The sequence below is a fragment of the Plodia interpunctella genome, chromosome 3, assembly GCF_027563975.2.
Source record: "Plodia interpunctella isolate USDA-ARS_2022_Savannah chromosome 3, ilPloInte3.2, whole genome shotgun sequence".
NCBI lineage: Eukaryota > Metazoa > Arthropoda > Insecta > Lepidoptera > Pyralidae > Plodia > Plodia interpunctella.
In genome coordinates, this window is record NC_071296.1 from 1,813,269 (window position 1) to 1,836,799 (window position 23,531).

Genomic DNA, 23,531 nt, shown 5'->3' on the forward strand with positions numbered 1-23,531 from the left:
TCACTAAATCTAAATTACTAAGAAAAAGCTTCACCTGTATTCTGTAGACGTAACATTTTTGACTTAAAGATGATTCCATCCTATTGAAAATATAGATTCTGTATATTTTTACTAATTGATTGGAACTTTTTCCACCAATTATTGACAGAAAAATTTCAGTATTTTCCATCGATTATCATTAATGTTTCTACCAATATGATTATTGATTGAATATAAAAAATAATGTTTTAATTTTTAAAACTTAAAAATAAAAAAGGAATGGGTAAAAAGAAAAACATATTTCAGATATTAATTTATTTGTATAAGAAAATGTGTATTAAGAATTTGAGTTTGAATATCGTCGTTATAGTACTGAATAGATTATCTATATACCTTGCTTTACGAAGACTGTTTACACTTCAAAGTTCCAATTCAGAACTATAATCACGAAAAATATTTTAAGGCCGGTGAAGACCTAATGCGTAATGCCGGCTCCACACTATCGTCGAACTCAGACACATGCCGAATGCGTGAACATTGCGTAGTTAATATTAGTGCTTTTATTTATCGCAATGAATAGTTTGGCAAACTGTTCGACGACAGTGTGGAACCAGCATTATAATTCCATATAATCGGTCTGCACCAGCCTTTAGTGACGAGAATGGAATGTCTACATTAACTGTGCAGGTACAAATCTCTACTGTGTATAGGTCTAGGTCTTTCATTATTGAGCTAAATTGGTTATTTTCGTTCACTTTTGACATGAAACGTTAATATATCAAGAACTCAGTTTCAGGGCAATCATTTTACAATACAAACTGGAATACAATAGATTAAAACTTGAAACAATCTATACTTATTTGTATACATCAATGTCATTTTCATTGTAAATATATATATATATTTTTAATCATTTCAAACAGATCCTATTGCACCATATAAATGTTTCCTTTTAAAATTAGATTTCTCATATATTAAACTTAAGTTGAATTTAAATAAATCAAATCACTCTTAGTTCAATTAAATGCATCACCCAACCACATTAATTAAAACATATTATATAACCTCTTAAATAAATGAGTATGTCATCGATCCTCTTGTTAGTATACGTAATTCATTCTGTCCTTTATTCATACTCTTCATAAATTTATTCCATCAAAAAAAAATTTAGAAAATTATAAAATCCATATATTTTTTTAAAGAAAGTTTGAACCGTAAACTACTAAATCACACGCAAAAATACAATATTCCGTATTATAAGTGAATATTTTTCTCACTCTTTCAGAGCGAGAAACAGATATGTTGCCCGACATTTGCTCCCTAATTTCATCTTGTTGAGTGATTAAGAGTGAGATGGAGTTAAACAAAAGAAAAATATGTTACGTCTTGTTCTATTATATACCTCCATCCCTTTCTAGTCCCTCTCTAGTCTTTTGACCACTCAACTGACTCCGTATGACAATTCGATTCTTTCTGAAGTCTATTATGTAAACTTAGTACAATATACATACGATCTAAAGTCTACAACCTTCGTTAAGTACCAACCGTGCAAATGCAGTCTTATAGTTAACTGTCGCATCTGACCGTATTCAATTTAATTGAAATAAGGCACATTTATAACCGTCAAAATTATAGTACAGCCTCTATAATGAGTAGAAAATAATTAGGACGCTGTATCTTATTGGCTGGAAACACTGGATGATTATCAACGAATCTTGACCATCTATATTTGGAACTAGCGGCCCGTCCCGGCTTTGCTCGAATAAAACCATAATAAAAGCTGAAGTTACTAAAGCTTTCTTCTGTCTCTGTGCCAATTAACACCAAAATCGGTCAAGTTTTTGAGCTAATTCATTATGAAAATGAAAATAAAAATGCAAATATTTTCTCTTTATAATATTAGTATGGTATTATAGTTCGTAATACAATTACGATTTCTGTTAAAATTAAATTTATTTGATAAATACTTTATAAAAAGTTAATCTAGTCGATTTTAGGTTTGCGCGATAAATCTTTAGGGGAAGGAGTTATATATTCGTTATAAAAATAGTTGCTAATCTTTGAAGACTGATAGAAAAGGAAAGAAATATAGAAATGTAAAAAGAGTTTGAATCTGCTCGAAATCTAGTTCGATGGAACTGAAATCGACTTGTTTACCGCTAAAAAATTGTATCAAACGATATATATCGAATTAAATTGAATAAGTCAGTCAAATGCAGCAATTAATTTTGAATATTGCATTAACAATACACATTATACACAACCGATAAGGAACGCGCGTATAATATAAAATAAATATTTGTGAGCTACGTCGGTGGATTGATATGGCGCTCCTAGAAGAAAGAATACTGTGGTTAATACAGACCGTAGACAGAAGAAAATTGTAGACATCGTTTTATCTTCCATTTCGCTCATAGAAATACATTAGGAGAAACGGGACATAGCGCTAATATTTTTTGTCTCTTATCGCATGCCGGCTTTTACTGTAACATCTGTTTGATATAGTTCTATCTCATATGCCTATGCCTTGTCTATAGTTTTCTTCGTCTACGATGTAAACACAATTTTTGTATTATCACATGACATAAAAAAACCTAGTTTCAAAAATATACATCTTTTTAATATGTAATTTAATTTTTAACAAAATATTTTTATGTGAGATTGAAAAGAAAATATAATCTAGTTCGTCATAATAAATAATTATGTTACGTCACTGGATAATACATAGTTGCGTTTCGTGTTTAACCGATATACACGCTCAAGTTTACCCGCGGCCAAAACTTTATACGTAAATATTTTTTAATATTTTGTGGAGACACAACGACAGTGGCGCCACACACAAACCCAAGCGCGTTTCTATAAATAGAATATACTAGTGTACAACTTGTGTATTTTATTTATGTAGATATAGATAACTAAATAATCTAAAGCGAATGCTAGCTACACATCAATACAAAAGTTCGTGTTACCAATTTTTATTACTTTTTTCTTTTATAAAAATCTAACACATATAAATTGACATCCGACACACAAATATGATTTCGAAGACATAATTATTCAGGCATGGGTCCCGGTATTATAATTTATTTTAAAATTTTTCAATTAAAATTATTTATCTCACGATTTTTACATAAAGATCAGATTTCAGACAATATTTTTTTTTTGTAGATTCGACTTTTAATCTTTCACAACAAATGTCAAACCATACCTGAACGCATCGACACAAAATTAACTATTATCACTGTCAGTAATGGTGGAACTTGTCATCCTGATGACATGATTCTGGGTGGAATCACTCGAATCGCACTCCACCATCAATATCTCATCTGGGCTTTCATTCCTATCCGAATTGCTCTCCGTATACGTTCCAGTTGGAGATTTATCTTCTATCACCGCTTTCAGATACGACTCCCTATCCATACTAGCTGCGTCTCTCGCTAAGGAGAGCACATCTAGAGACATCATACTCTTAGATTTCTCAGTCTTGCATATCGGCGGATTCGTATGCTCGAAAACAACTTCCCTACTTATCGATTTGGTTCTAGATAAATTCGTTTCAGTTTTCCACGTATCGCACGGTGGTTGTATATATTTTTTCCCAGCGTTCGTTGATGTCGATGGTGCGCTTGAATTTCTCGGGGAACTGGCGGTGAATTTCGACCTCTTTTGTTGGCTGTTTTCCTTCATCATCAGCAATTGATCTAGTTTGTTTATGGTTTCGTTTAGCTCCAAAGCCCATGCTTCGTCGGTTTCGACGTCATTTCTGTCTATAGGTTTGAGAGCTAGTTCTCTTACGCGCAGTCTTAACTCTTGGAGACTTGAATCTTCGTCTTTATCTTGGTCTTTCGTCTCGTCATGTATTGGGTCTCTTTCTGCCCCGACGCCCGGCTCCCTGGGTCCAACAGGAACCGTGTCCTTCCCTGGAGGATATTCACCTCTGCGTCTGTGGATCTCTTCAGATATTTCTTCTAAGGCTTTGAGAGACTTGGAGTATCGGAACTTGGCGTCGGCAATGAGGCGTTGGAGTTTCTCTATCTTCTCATTTTGTGTTTGCAGCTGCTCGTCGCATAGTTTCTTCTCTTCGAAGTAGAGGCGGGATTTTATAATGTTCCGTTTTAGATTATCTTCTAGCTGAGTCACCTGCAACATCAGAATCACGATAAATTATGTTAAACTTATATTCTGCAGAATAAAGAATTAATGTAATTTTGGTTGTAAATTACGAATGTTTCAAACATAAATACAAATTCATTCTAAACGTTCTAAGAAAAGACAATGTTTTGGAGACCTTTCGAAATATGGCGCTGGAGAAGATAAGTAAGAATATGTTGGACAGAAGTGCCAAAACTAGTACATTAAAAAATATAATTAACACAAGGTATCCAAGAGATACAATTATTCATACCTTTCTTTCGGCCGCAATATACGCGGCCGCTTTCTTCTGGTGCTCGCGACCGCTCTCCGCCTTGCGCTTTTCAGCGTCCATAACCTAACATGATTCACAGGACAAGGTCAACATTTCAACATAATTTATTTATTTTTTATTAATTCAGTAAACAGTATTAATTCAGTAAACAGTAGACGGGTCTTTTAAACTGTGAAGACTATGTAAATATATATCTTAGAGTATATAATAACATAATAGTGTACATATAATATAACAGAGTGAATGATTGAATTCCTCATTGTACTGTATCATATAAATACGGATAAAATCATTTGAGACACAAGACTTCAGGGAAGTATTGTTTACACGCGCCAGGTTACTTCTCTCTCTTGACGTCTCGACCACAGCACCTCGCCAAATCGTCGTTCATGGCGATGTACTGGTGCATAAGTCTCTCTCTTTCTCTCATCTGAGCGATTTCTCGATGTCTTCCTCAGTCTACAATCGACAAAGCCCAAGATCCGCTTCTCTACTTTTTCTTAACTTCGTACAGTCTTCAGCATCCTTAGTTGTCAGGCCATTAGCGCGCCTATCATTTTATACGACATCAAGTCACCACTTGACTTGACCCCTTCCGCAAGGACCAAGCGTAGCCAGAAGTTTGTTCACTACGTAATTTTACACAAGTAAAAACACATGGCGAACTTAATGTTAAAAGCATTATCTCCCAACTGACCATTAGGATAAACAGAATAAAATTATTCGATGAAAAAAGTAACACAATACAATAAACTTAATTAATTAACATAATTGGCCTTCATCCAGTGGGACCTTGGTAAAACGTGAACCCACCTTCATGATGGCATGGTTGAGCACCTCCTGCCAATTGCTGTCGAACTGCCACTCGTCCTGTTTGCTGACAAAACGCTGTTCAGCCAATGTCACCGTCTCTTTAGCAGCTGCGTGCAGCTCTGGAAAAATATGGCTAACATTAGAATCATATCGTGGGCGTCTTGTGCCAATGATCATCTATATATCATCATATATCTATGGATTGAAAAGTACCTATATCTCCGTCTTTATCGCTCATGTCAATGCACGGTCAAAGGTTTTTTCATTACTCATGTTTATGTAATATGTATAATACTCATAAAATGTTTAGATCGTAAATAAAAACACATATAAACAAAATGTCCATTTGGTACTAAGATACTATTAGAATTAAAGATCTTTATTAATTCATAAATAATTCACGTGTAATGGGTCTAAAACACATATAAACAAAATGTCCATATGGTACTAAGATACTTTTAGAATTAAAGATCTTTATTAATTCATAAATAATTCACGTGTAATGGGTCTAAAACACATATAAACAAAATGTCCATATGGTACTAAGATACTTTTAGAATTAAAGATCTTTATTAATTCATAAATAATTCACGTGTAATGGGTCTAAAACAATTATAAAATATGTTAAAACTAAATGCACGCGTAAAACAGTGTAGCGTAAAATCAAATTTAATTTAAATAGAATACCTGGTGCGCCCCGGGGCTTCGCTCCCGTGAGAATTTCGGAATAAAAATACCCTACTGATGTGATATTCTACTGATATTATTCCAGGTTACATTCTACCCGTGTACTAAATTTCATAACAATCGGTCCAGTAGATTTTGCGTGAAAGAGTAACAGACACACATCCTCCCAACCTTTCGCTTGTTGTAAACATATTGTTTAGCGTTTCTATAAATAAATTCGAGCCTTTACATGTATAAACGTTCAAAATGTATCTATTTATTAATTTATTTATATAAATGACAGAACCCTCAAGCCGAATAGTTTAATGTCCAAGAACGTAACATGAAAATACATAAAAATAGTTGATCGTTGTTATGATAGCAGCGCATCGCAGGATGTAGCTTATCAAGGATCGCCTGTGACACAGGGACGGCTAATAAAAACACAAATGGCGCGAAATTGCTGTCTCGTAGTAATATTGAATATTTTGTTGCTAAATATGTAGCGGAATCTTTAAAATGTTTTGTATTTTTATTTCCTAAAAGTTGATTGAAGATATTAATAAGATGGTATGTATGTGCTAATATGTATGACGACCTCGGTGGCGCAGTGGTAAAGTACTTGTGTCTGAACCGAGAGGTCCCGGGTTCAATCCCGGGTCATGATGGAAAATGATCTTTTTCTGATTGGCCCGGGTCTTGGATGATTTATCTATATATATGTATTTGTTATAAAATATAGTATCGTTGAGTTAGTATCCCATAACCCATTTGTCCGTATATATTTATTTATTTATTTATGTATGGATCAGCGCTGGCGAGAACACCTTTAAACATGTGTAGGTACAGTCAACCGACTGTCAGGTCTATTCAGCAGTGATAGCGGCGACTTTGCAATGAATTTGGATAGGTTGATGTGCCGTCGGCTGTACATTTGATAAACTTATCTTTTCAAATTAATATTTGGTGATTTGAAATGTAATTTGCAACAGCAGTTGTTCAACAAAATGTTTACGGATCTTGAAATACCTCTTGTCATTTTTATTTGATTAGTTGTTCAGAGACAAGATTGAAGATAACTTCTTTTAACTGTAAATAAATTAGAATTGCATATTTTATAGAGAGCCAATATATCTAATCTTCTGTTACAAATATTTATTAACACAATGTTTTATAACGTTCCCAATTTTACGATCCATTTTTTACAAAAAGGCACGGACAATATTTTATTGTAATTTAGCGCATGATAGGATCTCTCCTTTTTCTTCCGCGGATACCGTATATGTTGAAAAGTTTTGACATCTGATAGGCAACAGAAGAATTTCCCGATAGCAGGCCGGTGGTAAAATCAGAGACGAACATTCAAATTTTTTGTAAAATTTTTATTTTGTGCTGAGTGTGCAGCATTTCAATTTATTTTCAACTGTTGTAATCAAAATATTGCAATATAAGTTTGTCTGTTGCCAACTTTCGATGGAATTTATCGAAAATGTGTCTTATTAAATGGCGGTGTCACTATTCGTTTATATGCACTTGCATATCGACATAGCATTGGGAAAATCCAGTTGTAAATCGATTATGTATCTATAATATATATTATCGATAAGTTATTACTGATAAAACTATCAGTTTTACGATCAGCAATTAGGTATAACGAACATTAAACACTGTGGCGTAGCGGGTTACAACTCGGCCTTGGTCACGTTGAAGTGTAAACTAGACAGACAGACAAAGGGAAAACTAGATGTTACAAAGACCAAGAACACTCTATAGACGACGCACGAGCGTAAACAAATGACATAGAAGATTTTCATACAATCTGGCTAATCTCACACAAAGTGATATAAATTGCGCCGAGCAAGCGATGACGAACAAAAGATATCTCGTTTCTTCTCATGAATTTCTAACTAGCAGTTGCCCACGGCTCGCCCGCGTAAATTTTCCACGGGAACAGTTGTTTTTCCGAGATGAAATTACCCTATGTCCTTCTGCATACTTCAAACTACATATATGCAAAATTTCAAGAAGTGAGTAGCAAGACTGTGAAGAGGTAACAAACAAACTTACTTTCGCATTTATACTACGCACTCGATCTTGGTTACGATTCTGCGAACTTAGTCATAACTGTGATTTAAACCCACTAAGTATGAAGACACATACTTAGTGGGTTTAATCATTTACAGTTCGTTGTTACTAGTATGTACACAAGACATACACAAATTTGTCTATACCTCTCAGCAATTAGACAGAGAAAGTGATAATTCGTTAGCCTATATCTGTTCTGTGATGTTCATAGTTACTTCATTGTGTGCGGAACTAACTGCGTTAGGAAATAGTAGCTAAATGGAGAGAAAACATTCATAGCTAGTTTCCGATATTATTCTCAATAACACATTCACGTCTAGTGGTCGTTATTTTATTCAAAGCGGATTAGCAAGTTGTCCCATTCAATAACTGTCCTATTCACATTTCGTCCCGTTCACTATAGAACAACTATTGATTTTTTTAGGTTTCCGTACCCAAATGGCAAAAACGATTTTTATAGATTCGTCATGTCTGTCTGTCTGCCCGTCCGTCCGTATGTCATAGCCACTTTTTCCCGAAAGTATAAGAACTATACTTATTTTTGATAAATAATGATGAGATGAACAAATTCTGGAATCGAGCGAATCTGGAATTTTTTCATGTCATTATTATTTTCAAAAATAAGTTAAAAAGCATCTGTGACATGTACAACAAATACCTTTAAAAAGAACTATACCGTTGAAACTTTGTAAGTAGATGTATGTCGACGCGAATGATTGAACACTGCGTAGTCTGTATGAGAGCTTTTATTTGCCGCAACTGACATACTGTAAAATTTGGCGAACTGTTTGCCGGCATAATATTTCATAATAATATCGGCACAATATAGGTATACAAGTGGCCACACCTAAACATAAAATTTAGGCTGCCAGTGTTGAATTTTATCTATCCGATAACGACTTCCTGCGGGGCCCATACTGCCCCGTCGCACTTGACCGCACAAGGACACGGTCACGGCCACGGGCCCGTTACTATGCCGCTTCCGATATTTGTTCGAAAACTGGTGTAATAATAAATCATTGTTTGGAGCTACGCTAGTAGTATAATTCTATGTTTGGTGCCAATTTTATATTTTACAAGCGGTCCGTTACGGTTTCGCTCGGCTAAAACCAAAATTACACCTAAACCATCCTTAGAATCACACTATCTTAGTAAAAACCGTTTTAAAATCTTTAGTTTTTGAGTTTATCGAGTTCATAGAGACAGACGTGACACCGAGTACTTCTTTTTATAAGTAGCAATGTGCCTAATTTCTTCGTCAGCGCTTGTTGCTTCCACGTCGTCTCATTCTGAAGCCAGTAGAAGGTCCATGTCATCAAGGTCACCAAGAACATTGATTTACGAAGAAAGTCAACACACCGCTAGCCCAATGGAATCAATCAATCTACGCGATGTGTTCGGAAGTCCGTGGAAGGCTTCCGTAGGATTTGAACCCGTGGAGCAAGATGCTATAAGGAGAAGCAGATACTTACCGCTAGCTCTCTGAAATTGCACAGCCGCTTTCTGACACTCAGATCTGGCTGTCGCGGCCACGTTGACAGCTTCGTAGTAAGGTCGCGACTTGTCCACGCATGTCCCGAGTCTCTTCGTCAGCGCTTGGAGACGGCGTGTTGTCTCATTCAGGAGCAGGTGGAAGGTTTTCATGGACTCCTGGAAGAATGGGTTTTTGTTCAATATTATTTGTTGTCCTAACTTGGAATTAGTTCTTTTATATGGTACCTTTCGCTCATTATTTTGTATCATTACTTATTATAAAACAAGAAGCTTCACAGATCCATCACCTATCAATGATATCATATAATTTATGTTATTCTAGATTTCTAGGTTCTATTCTAATCATAATAGCTGCCAACAAGTCAGTTTAGCAAATTTTTATCTTGAAAGAAAAACACAACAAATATTCAAATCGGAAATAGTTTGAATAACAGATGCCACAAAAAACGCGAAAACATAAAATTGTCGATAAAACATGTCCATAATGTTGAACCAGACATGAGTGATAAGTATCTAAAAATAACCAAACTATAGCTGGAATTTCTGTAGCAGTCTGTCAATGTAGCTCAAAAACCTGATGAGCACCTCAAAACTTGATTTATCATTAAGTCGTGAATTAGTATAGGTTTTTAAATATATTATTCTCATGATATACTGCAATATGCATGTTAATGTTATCAATACATATAATAAAATTGAAGAAAGGCTAAATTTGTACATTGGATATTTTTAAAAAATTCTTCATGGAATATACTTAGTTACTGATATAGATGACGAAAATATAGTTTTGGAAATTTTTGTCTGTCTGTCTAAAAATCGAGATCTACTGAACCGACTTGCTTGAAATTTGGTATGTAGATACCTTATATACCGGGTTAACATCTTAGATACATTTCATCCCGGTAAATGGTCAGGTTCCCGTAGGATAATTGAAAAACTAATTATGAATAAAAAATACCTCAGAATCCCGAATTAACATCTTATTGACATTTCATCCCGGGAAACTGCTGGGCGGGAAGCTGAAATTTGGCATGTAGGTGAGTGTAGGTGAGCACTAAGAAAGGATTTTTGGAAATTCTACTCCGAAGGGGTAAAAGGGGTGAAAAACTGTAAATATGAAAGTTCTACAACATTGAAGTTAGTGACTTGAAAATTTGGATTTTGGTTGTTTACAACAAAGTAATGAATACGTGCTTCAGACTTTTCTGAAAATTAACCCTCAACCCCTTTATAAGGGGTGTGAAAGATTGTATAGGATTTAATACAATTTTCAAGATAAAAAGCTGAAAATTGGCACACTTACTTTTTGTAGTAAATAACAGTAATAGTAAATACAAAAATTGTTTAATTTATGTTTGTGGTTAATAAAAAACCGGGACGTAAAACGTCATGGAAAATGTGAAACACGCGTTGCAGAAAGCGGAAGTGGGAGTAGGAGCGGGAAATGAGAAGGAGACACGTAGTGGGAAACAGGACGGGACACATTGCAAAAAACATGATGGCACAATATGTAGGAAACGGTACGGGATATCTACTTTACATTACATAGCAGTAAGCGGGATAAATAAACTTATCCAAAGTTTACGGGACGAGACACGCAGTGGGAAACAGAAAATTGAACTAAAGATGAGAAAAATGCGAATTTGAATCATATATGTTTACCAGTCTTACAGAGTACGCGATAAAAAATTTACTGAGATTTTTGCTATGAAATTCACGCGGGCGAAGCCGCGGGCAAAAGCTAGTAATATATATAAACCTTTCTTTTGTTTCACTCTATCTATCAAAAAATCCGTTGCGTAGTTTTAAAAGATTTACTACTTATCTATTTGCCTAAGGAACAGACAGAAAATGGGAAGCGACTTTGTTTTATACTATGTAATGATAACCATTTATTTAATACATGAATAAGCTGTTTTTGCTGCGCCACTCGTGGAAAACTTTTAATATTTTACACATAAGCTAAATTAACATAGTCACAAAACCGGTACTACTTTTTAGACTACTGTTACCTATGCTCAGCGGTTTCATCTGCTATATACTACATAACATAAATATGTATTCTCATTCAGTACTATTCCTATGTACACCTAATAAAGAGATGCGTGTTCTACCAGTAGCCTCTGTTGGTCTATTGCTAATAACGATAAAACATCTGTTAAATAACATCGGTGTACGCCCACCGTGGCCAGGGCTGCCAAATAAGTCGACAGGTGCATTTTTTAAATGCCACTCGGTTACAAAAACCCTTCAATTTGACAGCTGTTTTATTTCATTTTAATCATACGCTTGTCAACATTTTTTTTAGTTATCATGCAATAATTTAAAAAATCATATGATATAGTCATATTAAATTCACCTCAGGTTTAATTATTTGTGAATTCAATTACAGTTTGAATAGATAGACTTATCATGCAATAATTTAAAAAATCATATGATATAGTCATATTAAATTCACCTCAGCTTTAATTATTTGTGAATTCAATTACAGTTCGAATAGATAGACTTATCATGCAATAATTTAAAAAATCATATGATATAGTCATATTAAATTCACCTCAGCTTTAATTATTTGTGAATTCAATTACAGTTTGAATAGATAGACTTATCATGCAATAATTTAAAAAATCATATGATATAGTCATATTAAATTCACCTCAGCTTTAATTATTTGTGAATTCAATTACAGTTCGAATAGATAGACTTATCATGCAATAATTTAAAAAATCATATGATATAGTCATATTAAATTCACCTCAGCTTTAATTATTTGTGAATTCAATTACAGTTTGAATAGATAGACTTATCATGCAATAATTTAAAAAATCATATGATATAGTCATATTAAATTCACCTCAGCTTTAATTATTTGTGAATTCAATTACAGTTCGAATAGATAGACTTATCATGCAATAATTTAAAAAATCATATGATATAGTCATATTAAATTCACCTCAGCTTTAATTATTTGTGAATTCAATTACAGTTTGAATAGATAGACTTATCATGCAATAATTTAAAAAATCATATGATATAGTCATATTAAATTCACCTCAGCTTTAATTATTTGTGAATTCAATTACAGTTCGAATAGATAGACTTGTCATGCAATAATTTAAAAAATCATATGATATAGTCATATTAAATTCACCTCAGCTTTAATTATTTGTGAATTAAATTACAGTTTGAATAGATAGACTGTAGTATAATTCATTCATTGCACCCATGCCTGATAAGAGACCTATTTTTATAAACTTTAACTTTCAATGTTTGCATTGCAATGTTTGCAAACGCATAGCAAAAAACAATTTCGAAAGTCGAATGAAAAGTTTAACTTATCCTTATTATAATGGCGTAATGTCTATACCAGGATAAGGAATTACAATACTATACTCTTTATTGCACCAAGAAAAATACAGAAAATAAATATGACACAATACAAATAAAAGGCATAAAGGTAAGACTTATCTCGGTAGATCGATCTCTTCCCCTTAAGGTTAGATGGAACTTAAATTGGTTGGAGATGAAAATGGTATAGAATATTAATAGGAAAGTGAAGTCTGTTCCGTTCTGGCAGAAGGGCAAACTGAAAAGTTTTAGCATGATCTTAACGCCGACAATATGCGTACTAATTACTAATGGCCTGACAGGTATGGATATACAGAAGACCAAGTGAATCGGAGATGAAAAAGTAGGAAAGCGAACAACTACGGAAAAGTAAGAAGAAACCAGACAAACGCTCATATGAGAGGGGATCGAATAAATGGCTACAGCTCAGCTAAACGAGAAACGCTAAACGGGAGTAAAGTGAGTCAAGTGGTGTCTAGGTCTAGGTGGCAGCCCTAGCGTGTGCGCAACAATTGAGCTAATCTGCGCGGGGCGACCTCGCCGTATCGCGTATTGACCGGCGCACCTTGTTCTATCTGTGCATGTAGGTACTGGTATGTGCCGTTTTCGCATACTGCGCTCATTTTGCGCATCAATTTGTAATGGAAACTATGTTTAACTTCGGTATATAGCTAAAAGAAAATAAATACGAATTTAATTTGTAAATCTACTCATATTTTGATGAGTAATGTAACGTGGAATTATCAGTCACAATCTCGCAACCATCATAGTACAAAACAATTAAATTTCAAACGGTCATAATTTTATATTGTGGTGGTTCCGAAATGCTAGTAGTTTGTAGCTTTGGTAAATATAATCTAATTTAGAACATGACGTGAAAAAGTGCCTGTGAAGGTGTAATTTCTGAATAAATGATTTGATTTTGATATTTTTTTCTTTTGGGTAGGAATATCGAAATATAGAATATACATAGTATATACGTAATTCAATATATATAGTAATAATAATCCGTAATTAACGTAAATCCGTAATTCAATATAAATAATAATAAATATAGATTATATAGGTAACAAACCAAATGTTCAACCTAAATGTTAATTAGTGTTCATACTGAATGTTTGTTTAGATCTAATTGAGTACATTCCTAGAGCATTCAACAGCTGAATATGTATTGTTTGGACAAATATGTGTCATACTGTTATTGCACTTGTACTGTAATAGGCAAACGTACTCGTAATGCCTGAATATTCTATTCAGATTTAATTTTAAGCAAACATGACTTACTTGGTCTGAAGAAAATAGGTTTACACCTTATTAATGTTTTTGCCCAATACATCATTCACGGGTTTGAACTGAAGGTATATTTCGTTCGACCCAAAAAATTGGGTCCAACAGAAACAATTTTCGGAAACTTCCAAATGCTTCCTTCTTCGAAATATATTTGGGACGATTAGAGAATATAATGTGGGACGAAAACGGCGGATCGAAACAAGAATAAAGTTTTTATTTTATTGTTATATTGTTTTATTATATTTTATTGTTTGTTTTAAGAAAAGAGCAAGAAAGAAAAGAGAAGGAGTGAAAGTGATGTTCATCAAATCAAAATTATTAATTTTACTTTAAATATGTTGATGATTGTCAAACAAGTATGCCAAAAACATTTGTTTCCAAATAGCAACTTGAGTTATGTATCAAAGTAATTTTTATTGGAAAAACATGTTTACACGGATCCAATTCAATTGATGCACCCATAGAAGAATATAATAGAACCACTTCGTAGAAATTGTTAACAAGTTTAACTCAATTTGTTTCAATTTAGCTCGAATCTCACATCAAAAACTCAACACACAAACAAGAGTTTACATTTAATTCTGTGTAAATATTTTATGTGTCATTACATATTAGGTAATGGATGTGTGTTTTGAAATAAATTAATTATTCAAGATCACTTCAGGACTTGTTGAAAGTTTAATTTATCCATTTAGACATTGATACTCTTTTCATTCTTGGCTGTGATACCCCGAAGCTCGGAGCCCAATTGAAAAATAAACCTAATAATTATGGAAATTCGGCTGTGATGTTACGATCGACCGGTTGCTTGACATCGCCCTTATAGGGAATGCTGTGGTTGCTTCTAGCTTTGAAGGCTTTGTACGCGTCATACGACATCCATGGGAGGATTAGGAGTGATCGTATTCTAGGAGAGACTGAAACCATACGGTCGTTGTACCCTATCTTTTTACTAATATATTAAACGTAAAAGTTTCGGAACTGCTGTTTATTTTTTAGACAAATTAAAAAAACCCCGACTTACAATATTCATTTCGCTACAACTTTTGAACAGCTGAACCGATTTTCATGAAACATGTTTTTTCAATTTTATCCCGAGTGTTCTTAGCCACACTCGGGATAAAATTATATATGACACAAAAAAAAACTAAACTAAAATCGGTTCATCCGTTTGGGAGCTATGACACAGACAGATACACAGTTAAACTTATAACACCCATCTTTTTGCGTCGGGGATTAAAAAGCGTTTTCGTCTTTCTATCAATCTTACAAACAATAGAGTTGGTAAGTTTGTGAGTATGGATAGATAAAGCGTTTTAGGCCGTCCATATGTTAAAAGTGATCTTTTAATAAATGATGAATGCAATTACTATTTTGATGATAATTCAAGTGCTACATTCTTCACATCAAAACAACCATTAGCCACGCATGCTGTGCCGCATATAGTGCCGTAAAAAGGTAACGGGTTCCAACCGGTAGGGCCTAGGGTTGACAAAAACAACTATTTGCTAAAACTAAAGGCTCGAAGATGGAAAGTTAAAAATATATATATATATATCATCATCCACCCGAAGCGGTGGTGGTGGAACTTCTAATAGTAAGTGGTCTCTTGGCCACCACCACGCGTTATCGTAAAAAAAAGACTTGGTGCGTAGTGCGACTTTGCTTTTTACACTCACCATCGAGTCGATTCGCAGTAAGAGGCTAACCAATCAGAGTGCGCCATTGTGACGCAGCGACACAATGACGACAGCCACAACGCAATGTGATTGGTTCGCTGCGTCTCACTCCGAATCGATTCGATAGTGAGAAGTGTGTTTATAAAAAAACATAGTTTTTAAGTCGGTTAACGGATATAATGGCTACCGATGTTCTGTGTGCAGTTTATGGGTAATATTGGGCAGCCCTGTTGGACCCATAACTGGATTTCTTTCATCTCGCTCGTGGTCACGCCTGGAGGTTACATTGTAGCTCACTTTCAATGCGGTAGATGCATTTCCTTTCACGATGCACCGGCTATTTGCATGCTACGCAGTTGCAAGACATAGTTGAGAAATAAGAAATGCCTTTTAGAAAAGAATGTAAATATTATGTGTGATATTAGGCTTCGCTCCCGTGGGAATTTCGAGATAATAAGTACCCCGTGTATTACAGGTTATATTCTACCAGTGTAACAAATTTCATAGCATTCGGTCGGATTTTGTCAAACAAATGTCTCGCTATCGCCTGGCCCTGGCAGAAGGGGCAAACCCAAGAAGTGCTGGCTTGATGTCTAGAAGGATGATATGCGTGCCAATGGTTGGCATACGGATGGCAACGACCGTGCGAAGTGGACACGAAAAAGTAGGAAAGCGGACCCTGGGCTCCCACGCTCAAAGGCTCCGGAAGACTCGGATAAGAAAGAGACAGAGATAGATTATAAGAGATATTATGTCTCGTTTTAATTTTTTCTCTAGTTTTCCTAAAATCTATTAATATAATGATATATTAATATAATGAGGTACTTAATTGTTTGTGAGTTTGTATGTTTGAGGCGGGTAATCTCGGAAACTACCGAACCGATTGCAAAAATTCTTTCACCATTAGAAAGGTACATTATTACAAAAATTCCCACGGGAGCCAAGCCCCGGGCTACATCTAGTCTAAAATAAAACTAGTATAATGTCTATGTATGAACCACATAAACATCAATAAACCAACATTGGGGGCAATTGAGTCGCCCGCCCGTTAATATGAGAGTATTAAAAATTAATAGATTGCTCGCAGAGGCCACCCTGAGAGCGGACACGGCGAGTAAGGGTAGTGTCATTTTGTCTTCGGCGTTAACTATTTTAGGAACCACGTCGGAGAGCCAGATACTCTCAAACTTAAACTTTATTTAAGCGTTGAAAGGTAAATCAATACTGAGCGAAGATATGGAATATTCCCTCGAGGAAGCCCTATAGTGGACGTACAAGGCGACTAAGGGCCGCTAAGGGGATTGAGACGAATAGATTTATTATGGAGAAGCATTAGTGTTCAAGAATATGTTTACTGTGTTTTATCAAATACGTACTAACAATACTTTTCTATTAGGTATTATTGATATTGTTATTATATTATTATTATTATTTTTTAGTATTATTGACAAGTTTATTAATTGACTTAAATATTTGTACGCCTATAAGGCAGAATGCATGTTCTATATAGATCATGACCACCTGATTGTATCTGTATTCTGATAAATAAATGATTGATTTGATTTGATTTTCCGCATTTATAGACGTTCTATCTGCGCCCGGTATGGTAACCCTAACAAAAAAAAGCTTGGTTTACAATATAACTAATTTCAGTGATGATGATGGCGTAAGCGGAAACTAAACTAGGTCAATTCAGCGTCTGTAAATCTTAACAGCGAGATAAAAAAAAATATGTATAACACCAAGATTTAGTTTCATGTGATAGAATATTTCACATTTTTCTATTATTACTACATAGTAAAATCTTTAAAATTAGGCCCTAAATTTTGATGCGGTGTTCTTTAATACACGTTGTGATTCCTGGGTACTGTTTACGAGATATATAATTTATTAGTTTTGCCGCTTTTGTTTTGAATAAAATTCGTTTTGGAAAATTGATAGTGGAAAAAATATACGAAATTTGTAAATATGTAGTAAAAAAAATTTACGGAACCTTCGACGCGCGAGTCCGACTCGCACGTTATCCGTTTTCTTTTATTTCGTTAGTAATTATGTCATATTCCGTATCAGCAAGGTATACCATTCAGTGGAATATGTTATTCTGATAAGGTTTATACTATAATATAGTTATATACAAGTAGAATTGTTGAAATGATAAATAACTTACATCTAGCTCCAATTCAAGCTTATTGATCTCGTCCGTAGCAGCGTTGAGCTTCTCTAACTCCACCTGGAAATCGGGGAAGAACTTGAGACAGTCACAGGGCACACGCACATAGTACTCCCAAACATAAGGCAACAGCAAGCAACACGATGGGACGGGAAACAACCTAAGCTTATCACGAAAACCAGCCATTGTACACACTATCTCAATATATCTTAACGTACCTTACGAAAAATGTACACCACAAAACGCTATCTCTCAATCTGTGTGAAATTTTATCTTTATTGTAAACACGAAACGTGTAGACAAATCGTTATCTATGACCAGCTGTGTCACGTGATTTAATTAACGGAATGGTGATTAATAACAAATTACTGTGATGCAGATTTTTCATGGATTGTTTCCTGTCCCTACAAGCACTCTACTTAATAGCAAACAGTTTTACTTACTTATTCTTTCCTGACTGACATTACGGACGACAGATAGACAAATAATTGGACAAATTATAATGCTAAATTACATTTTATTCAAATAATAAAGAATACAGTATATTAGAATCGTACATGCGATAAATGTTACAATACAAAAATACTTTTTACGCATTCAGTTATCATTTTGCAATGATTTATCAAATTTTTATATGAGTTGCTAAAATATAATCGAAAAAAATATGATCAATCACTGGATTTATTTTTCAACATGTTATTTGAATAAGAAACTTAATTATTAAAAATTTTGTTAGATAACAAGAGTTGGAATGGTTTAATAGTAATTAATGGGTAATATTTGCATGCCCTACATTAATTATAAGCAGTTTACATTTATTGAACACTTCACTTTTGGTAAAGTTAATTATTAGAATATTTATCGATATTTATACAGTGAAAGGTACTTTATTAGGCCAAAAGGCTTTAAAAGGTTTCTGGATATTAATAAACAATACACTATATTAAGTAAAAAAAGATATATGAGATTACTAATGAGTAAAAAATATATAGAGATAAACTCTCACATGTAACACAGTGCAAAAAACATAGAAAGTAAACAACAATATTTGTAACAGTTTACCGGTGGTCACCCCTAAATGCTAACTGAATACAGTACTACTATCCTAGCTCAAGTATAACATAAAGTATTACAACATACATACCATACCAATATGTAAAAATTAAAATACTTATCAAAGAGATTCCAAGGAACCTACAAAAAATATTTGAAAAAACATTGTTTGATTATTTTTTTATATGTTGGGAAAGTATGTAAACCCCATTTAATATACAGTCATATTGTGACTATGACGATTAATTTATTGCATTTTCTTAGGCCCATTAAGAAGAGAATTATGAATAGTAATTATTACATTCTAAAATTCAAGGTTAAATATTTTAACATATAGATAAAATTATCAAATGTAATGTGATTCCTAATAAGAACAAAGTAAAAAAAAATATTTTGAACAGGCACATTTTTCCTTTATAATATACCAAGAAAGTGCTTGATCAAAGACAACTTTTAGAAAATTTTACCATACTTTTTAGTAACTAAGTAAATATGTTTCCCACTTCACCAATAAAGTATATATACATAATGACACTGAAATTTATTTTTGTGATGTTTTCACTGAACTAAATCCATGTGCATAGATACTCAAATGTTGTGATATGATACATAAACTTTAGCATAAATGGCACATCTCTATTCTGAAAAATAAGTTAGTAATTCTGTGATTATACCACTATATAGTAAATCCTTTTAAATATACTATAACTATGAAAATTGGCGAACTTATATTGTGATACAAAGTAACTAAATTTCGTGGACAGGAAACAGTCCTAGGTACCAAACATATACATTTTAGAAATGTGTACTATTTTAAACAAACACACTTCGTATAAGTATCTACAATGTGAATTCATAAGGATTTGGACCAATCAGTGCATCTCACTATCACAAATATATTTTCCGGAGACAAAACGCCGCTTCACAAGGGAAAGTCTGTATCCGCTGCCTATCAGCTCGAACTCTATGCCAGAGAGAGTGGCGCCTTCGCAGTTAAATTGCGCCGATAAAGTTGCCTTAGTCGAAGGCCCCTTATTTAATTCGAATCTTGCCCTTAGCGAACCTACGCCCCTGTCTTCGGAGTGTTGTGACAGCTCGGTGATACGCCACAATGCTTGCTCATTCTCGCCATTCCACGTGTTCTTTGGCATCGCGATGACGTTCTTAACTGCGCCATTCATAGGCACACACACTGACACATTGAGCAGAGGTGAGGGAGGGCTCATAGCGTGCAGATTGTATTTGTAATCCACTTTTAGGTCAGTGTGGTCCCTTTCACACTTCCAGTAAGCTACCAACTGGTAGGGACACGACGCGGCGCCAGGCTTTGGTCGTATTTGGTACTTCAATATGTCCACGTTGAAGTACTGGGCTGTCGGATTCTTCTCAGATTGCCGCTTTAGAAGAGAGGTCAGGGCCGGCATGTTGAACTCGAGGACAGTAGAGTCACGCGTGGACATCATCGCGTTAATGCTAATAAGCTGTTTATTGGGTAAAATGTTATCTAACCTATGAATGTTTTTCAATCTGAAACAGAGCTTGGCCGGATTGGGGTTGTTAGCTAGCACGCCGACTATGCCAGTCGGGAACGACAGCATCATGTCTCCAGACATTTTGACCTGACATTTAGATTCCTCAGTTCCTCTAAAATACGCGTGAATAATTTCATGGAACGCGACGGCCAGAGGAATAGTATCGGCCATACCTATTGTGAGAGGCGAGGGACCTCTAGATCCTGAGGAACCGGCGGCGCGGAAGTCACCTTCCGAGCGCCTTGACGGCGGGCGCGGTAATGATATTGACGTTGTGGTGGGAGTGGACGTGCGGAATGCAGACTGGTTCATCTCGCCCACTTCCGAGAACAGGTCGCCGACATCGGCAGTCGACACTGGAGTGGGGCTTTCAAGTAAATTCGATTGATTTGCTTGCAAAGGAGCATAAGGATTGGATACGTTTCCATGTGGTGAAGTGGGATTGCTAGCAGTAGGACTTTGAAAGAAGTTAAGATCTAATAGATCACTACTTGCTTTACTTGTGTTTGCGTTTGAACCACGTCTTGTTGTGCCAATTTTGTAAAGAGAAATGTTCTCTACAGTGGCTCTAAGCTCGTCGACACTGGCCGACATAGGAGCACCACCATTACTTATCGGTTTAATTTCTACGTGAATCTTCCGATCTCTTTCCTCATCAGAGTCAGAATCTGTGGTAGAATAGACACTACCCTTTTCGTCTTTTGGTCTAATACAGTACCCTTCCTCATCAACTTCTGGAGAGTTTAGATCTTCTTTGACTGGGACCTCCTCCTCTTTTTCTTCCAAGTCAGACTTCTCTCCAGCATTTGAGTTTTCAGAGATTTCATCTTTTTTCTTTTTAGACTTCTTCAACTTAGTTTTAGTCCTTCTACTGCGTAGAAACCATTTAGATTCCCGTAATGTGGTGCGCCCCATGTTCTCATCTTTGTCAGGAGCTACAGGAGTGGCGGGCGTGCCACTCGGACTAGAGGGGGCAGAGCAGGGTGCTGCACCTTCAATGCTCCCACTAGGCTCATCTTTACTTTGAAAATTGGGAGTAAATAAATTAAGAAGAGAAGTTGTTCTTCTTGATGTTTTAGTTGCAAATGAGGGCTCCTTTTTTGGAGCTTTAGCTGGCTGGGCAGGCTTGTGAGAGCCATTCGAAACTGTGGATATTTGATCAGCTTCTGATATTGAATTATTGGCGGAACTAGGTTTAGGAAATGAAGGAGGTAGTTCTACTAAATTTGCCTTATCCATAGTGTTATACTTCTCAATGAGAATTTGCTCCAACAGCTTCTCCACAGTTAATTCGAGACACTGATGTTTGAAGTCCCTGTGAACTTGTCCCATGAGGTCATGGTTGCTTTGAATAAGGTCTGCATAGGAATTAACAAATTGTTTCATTTGTTTCAAGTGTGCCTCCTCGACATCCTGAAAATGTTTACATGTTTGTGTCATCTTTTTCTCAAAATCTTGTTTAACCAAATTATATTTTTCTGCAAGTTGCCGGTAGTCCTCATGGAGTTTCTTCAATTTGACCTCAGCCTTCTCAATGTCCTTGGCAGATGCATTATCTTTCCTCAGTTTCTCCATTTCAGCCGCTTTTGTTGTGTACACATCTTTAGCTTTCTGGAGGGCCTGTTTTGTGCTTTGTATTAGCAAAACTACTTCTAATGTATTGGATTCGGAATCTTTTACAGCTTTGTGTTTCTTGTGAAGGTCATCTGCATAGCGGGCCACGTCTTTGACGAGCTCGCTGACTTTCTGAAACATATGCTGGTGCAAGTTGGATAACTTTTCAGCAGAACATTTCAGTACGCTCCAAAACGGCGCGAAAGTACCCTGTGCACAGTTGCTATTAGCTTGTTTTGCTAATTTGGTCAACAATTTAGAATTAGTCTCTTCTATATTGGATCTCTCTCGAAGGTAGTCAGAGAGTTCTTTGCTTGCGATCAGTCCGTATTTCATGTTTTGATATAAGATATCATATCCATTGTGCTCGTTGGCGAAATAATCTACAAAGTTGACACTCATCTTTGCAATTACAAACGGAGACGATTACAGTTATTCAATATATTGTCACTCACTGACCTGTATTCTAGGATCAAGCTCAGTATCACCATTGTCGTCCGCTGGAATTGTGAATGAGGATTCCTCCATTATAACGCGAGGAATACGAAGCCACCCAATCACTTAAATTACATCACCAACACAAACGAACGCGTATAGCGTCACCTTCACTGCAGTCTAAATAATACGAATAATTCGAACATAAAACATAAAAAAATTAATTTATCGTTTTATCATTACGAACAGTGAAAACAATTTCACGTAGCGTTTTTAATTTGGCAAAGTAAATAATAAAGGAATACGAAATTTTCATTCAAGATGACGTCCACTTTCATGACGTCCAATCAAAACAATAGACAAAATAGTTTGTTTTTTGTGTGGCAGCAACAGTGTTGGGACAAACCCAAAAAATTGAATCCATGATTATAATCAAATCGACATTGATAAATATTTAATTTAATACTGTTATTTGGACAATTTCCGACCAAATTTCTATTCACGAAATTTGGTACACGAGTATAATTTAAACCTGGAATAACACATAGTACTTTCCCGAAACTCCCACGGGATCAAAGCCCCAGGGCGCAGTTAGTATGAAATAAATATACTTAAATGAATATTGGTCTATGTTATATTGAGTAAATAAATCTATGCTGGCTTGTTATTACGAATCCATCTGTATCTGTCCGACTGGCTAGTCATGTTATCAAAAAAATGGCTACCTACTCTTAGATTTCCTAAAATGCCTGCAAGGATGAGGCTTCATGTTGGTTCATTAATTAAAATATTGATTGACACAAAACTACAACACTATTTTTGTTAGCTCTTGAGTATCTATGGAATTATGATACTAAGTTTAGAAGACATTTTCACGGTCATTTCATTCGTTGTCTTGTTCACTCTCACTAGATATTAACAAATCCACTATCTCTTTCTTTGTTATT

The 23,531-nt window shown here is 35.1% G+C and overlaps 2 protein-coding genes across 4 annotated transcripts; both read right to left on the minus strand.

Annotated features, from left to right (window-relative positions):
- Positions 1 to 279: 279 nt before the first annotated feature.
- On the minus strand, positions 280 to 22,949 carry LOC128682889 (SH3 domain-binding protein 5 homolog). Of its 3 annotated transcripts, XM_053767869.1 has the most exons (6): positions 22,609 to 22,949; positions 17,948 to 18,010; positions 9,442 to 9,619; positions 5,219 to 5,337; positions 4,385 to 4,468; positions 280 to 4,119 (listed from the first exon to the last, which is right to left on the minus strand). In XM_053767869.1, exons 1-6 carry the CDS (start codon positions 22,675 to 22,677, stop codon positions 3,208 to 3,210), a joined length of 1,425 nt encoding a protein of 474 aa, XP_053623844.1. In that variant the 5' UTR covers positions 22,678 to 22,949; the 3' UTR covers positions 280 to 3,207. The 3 variants fall into 3 exon arrangements, with proteins under 3 accessions (XP_053623844.1, XP_053623865.1, XP_053623854.1); XM_053767890.2 differs by lacking the exons at positions 17,948 to 18,010; positions 22,609 to 22,949 and adding an exon at positions 11,476 to 11,643; XM_053767879.1 differs by lacking the exons at positions 17,948 to 18,010; positions 22,609 to 22,949 and adding an exon at positions 11,126 to 11,451.
- On the minus strand, positions 18,451 to 22,614 carry LOC128682881 (uncharacterized protein). Its single transcript, XM_053767857.2, has one exon. It carries the CDS (start codon positions 22,549 to 22,551, stop codon positions 19,876 to 19,878), a length of 2,676 nt encoding a protein of 891 aa, XP_053623832.1. The 5' UTR covers positions 22,552 to 22,614; the 3' UTR covers positions 18,451 to 19,875.
- Positions 22,950 to 23,531: the final 582 nt, after the last annotated feature.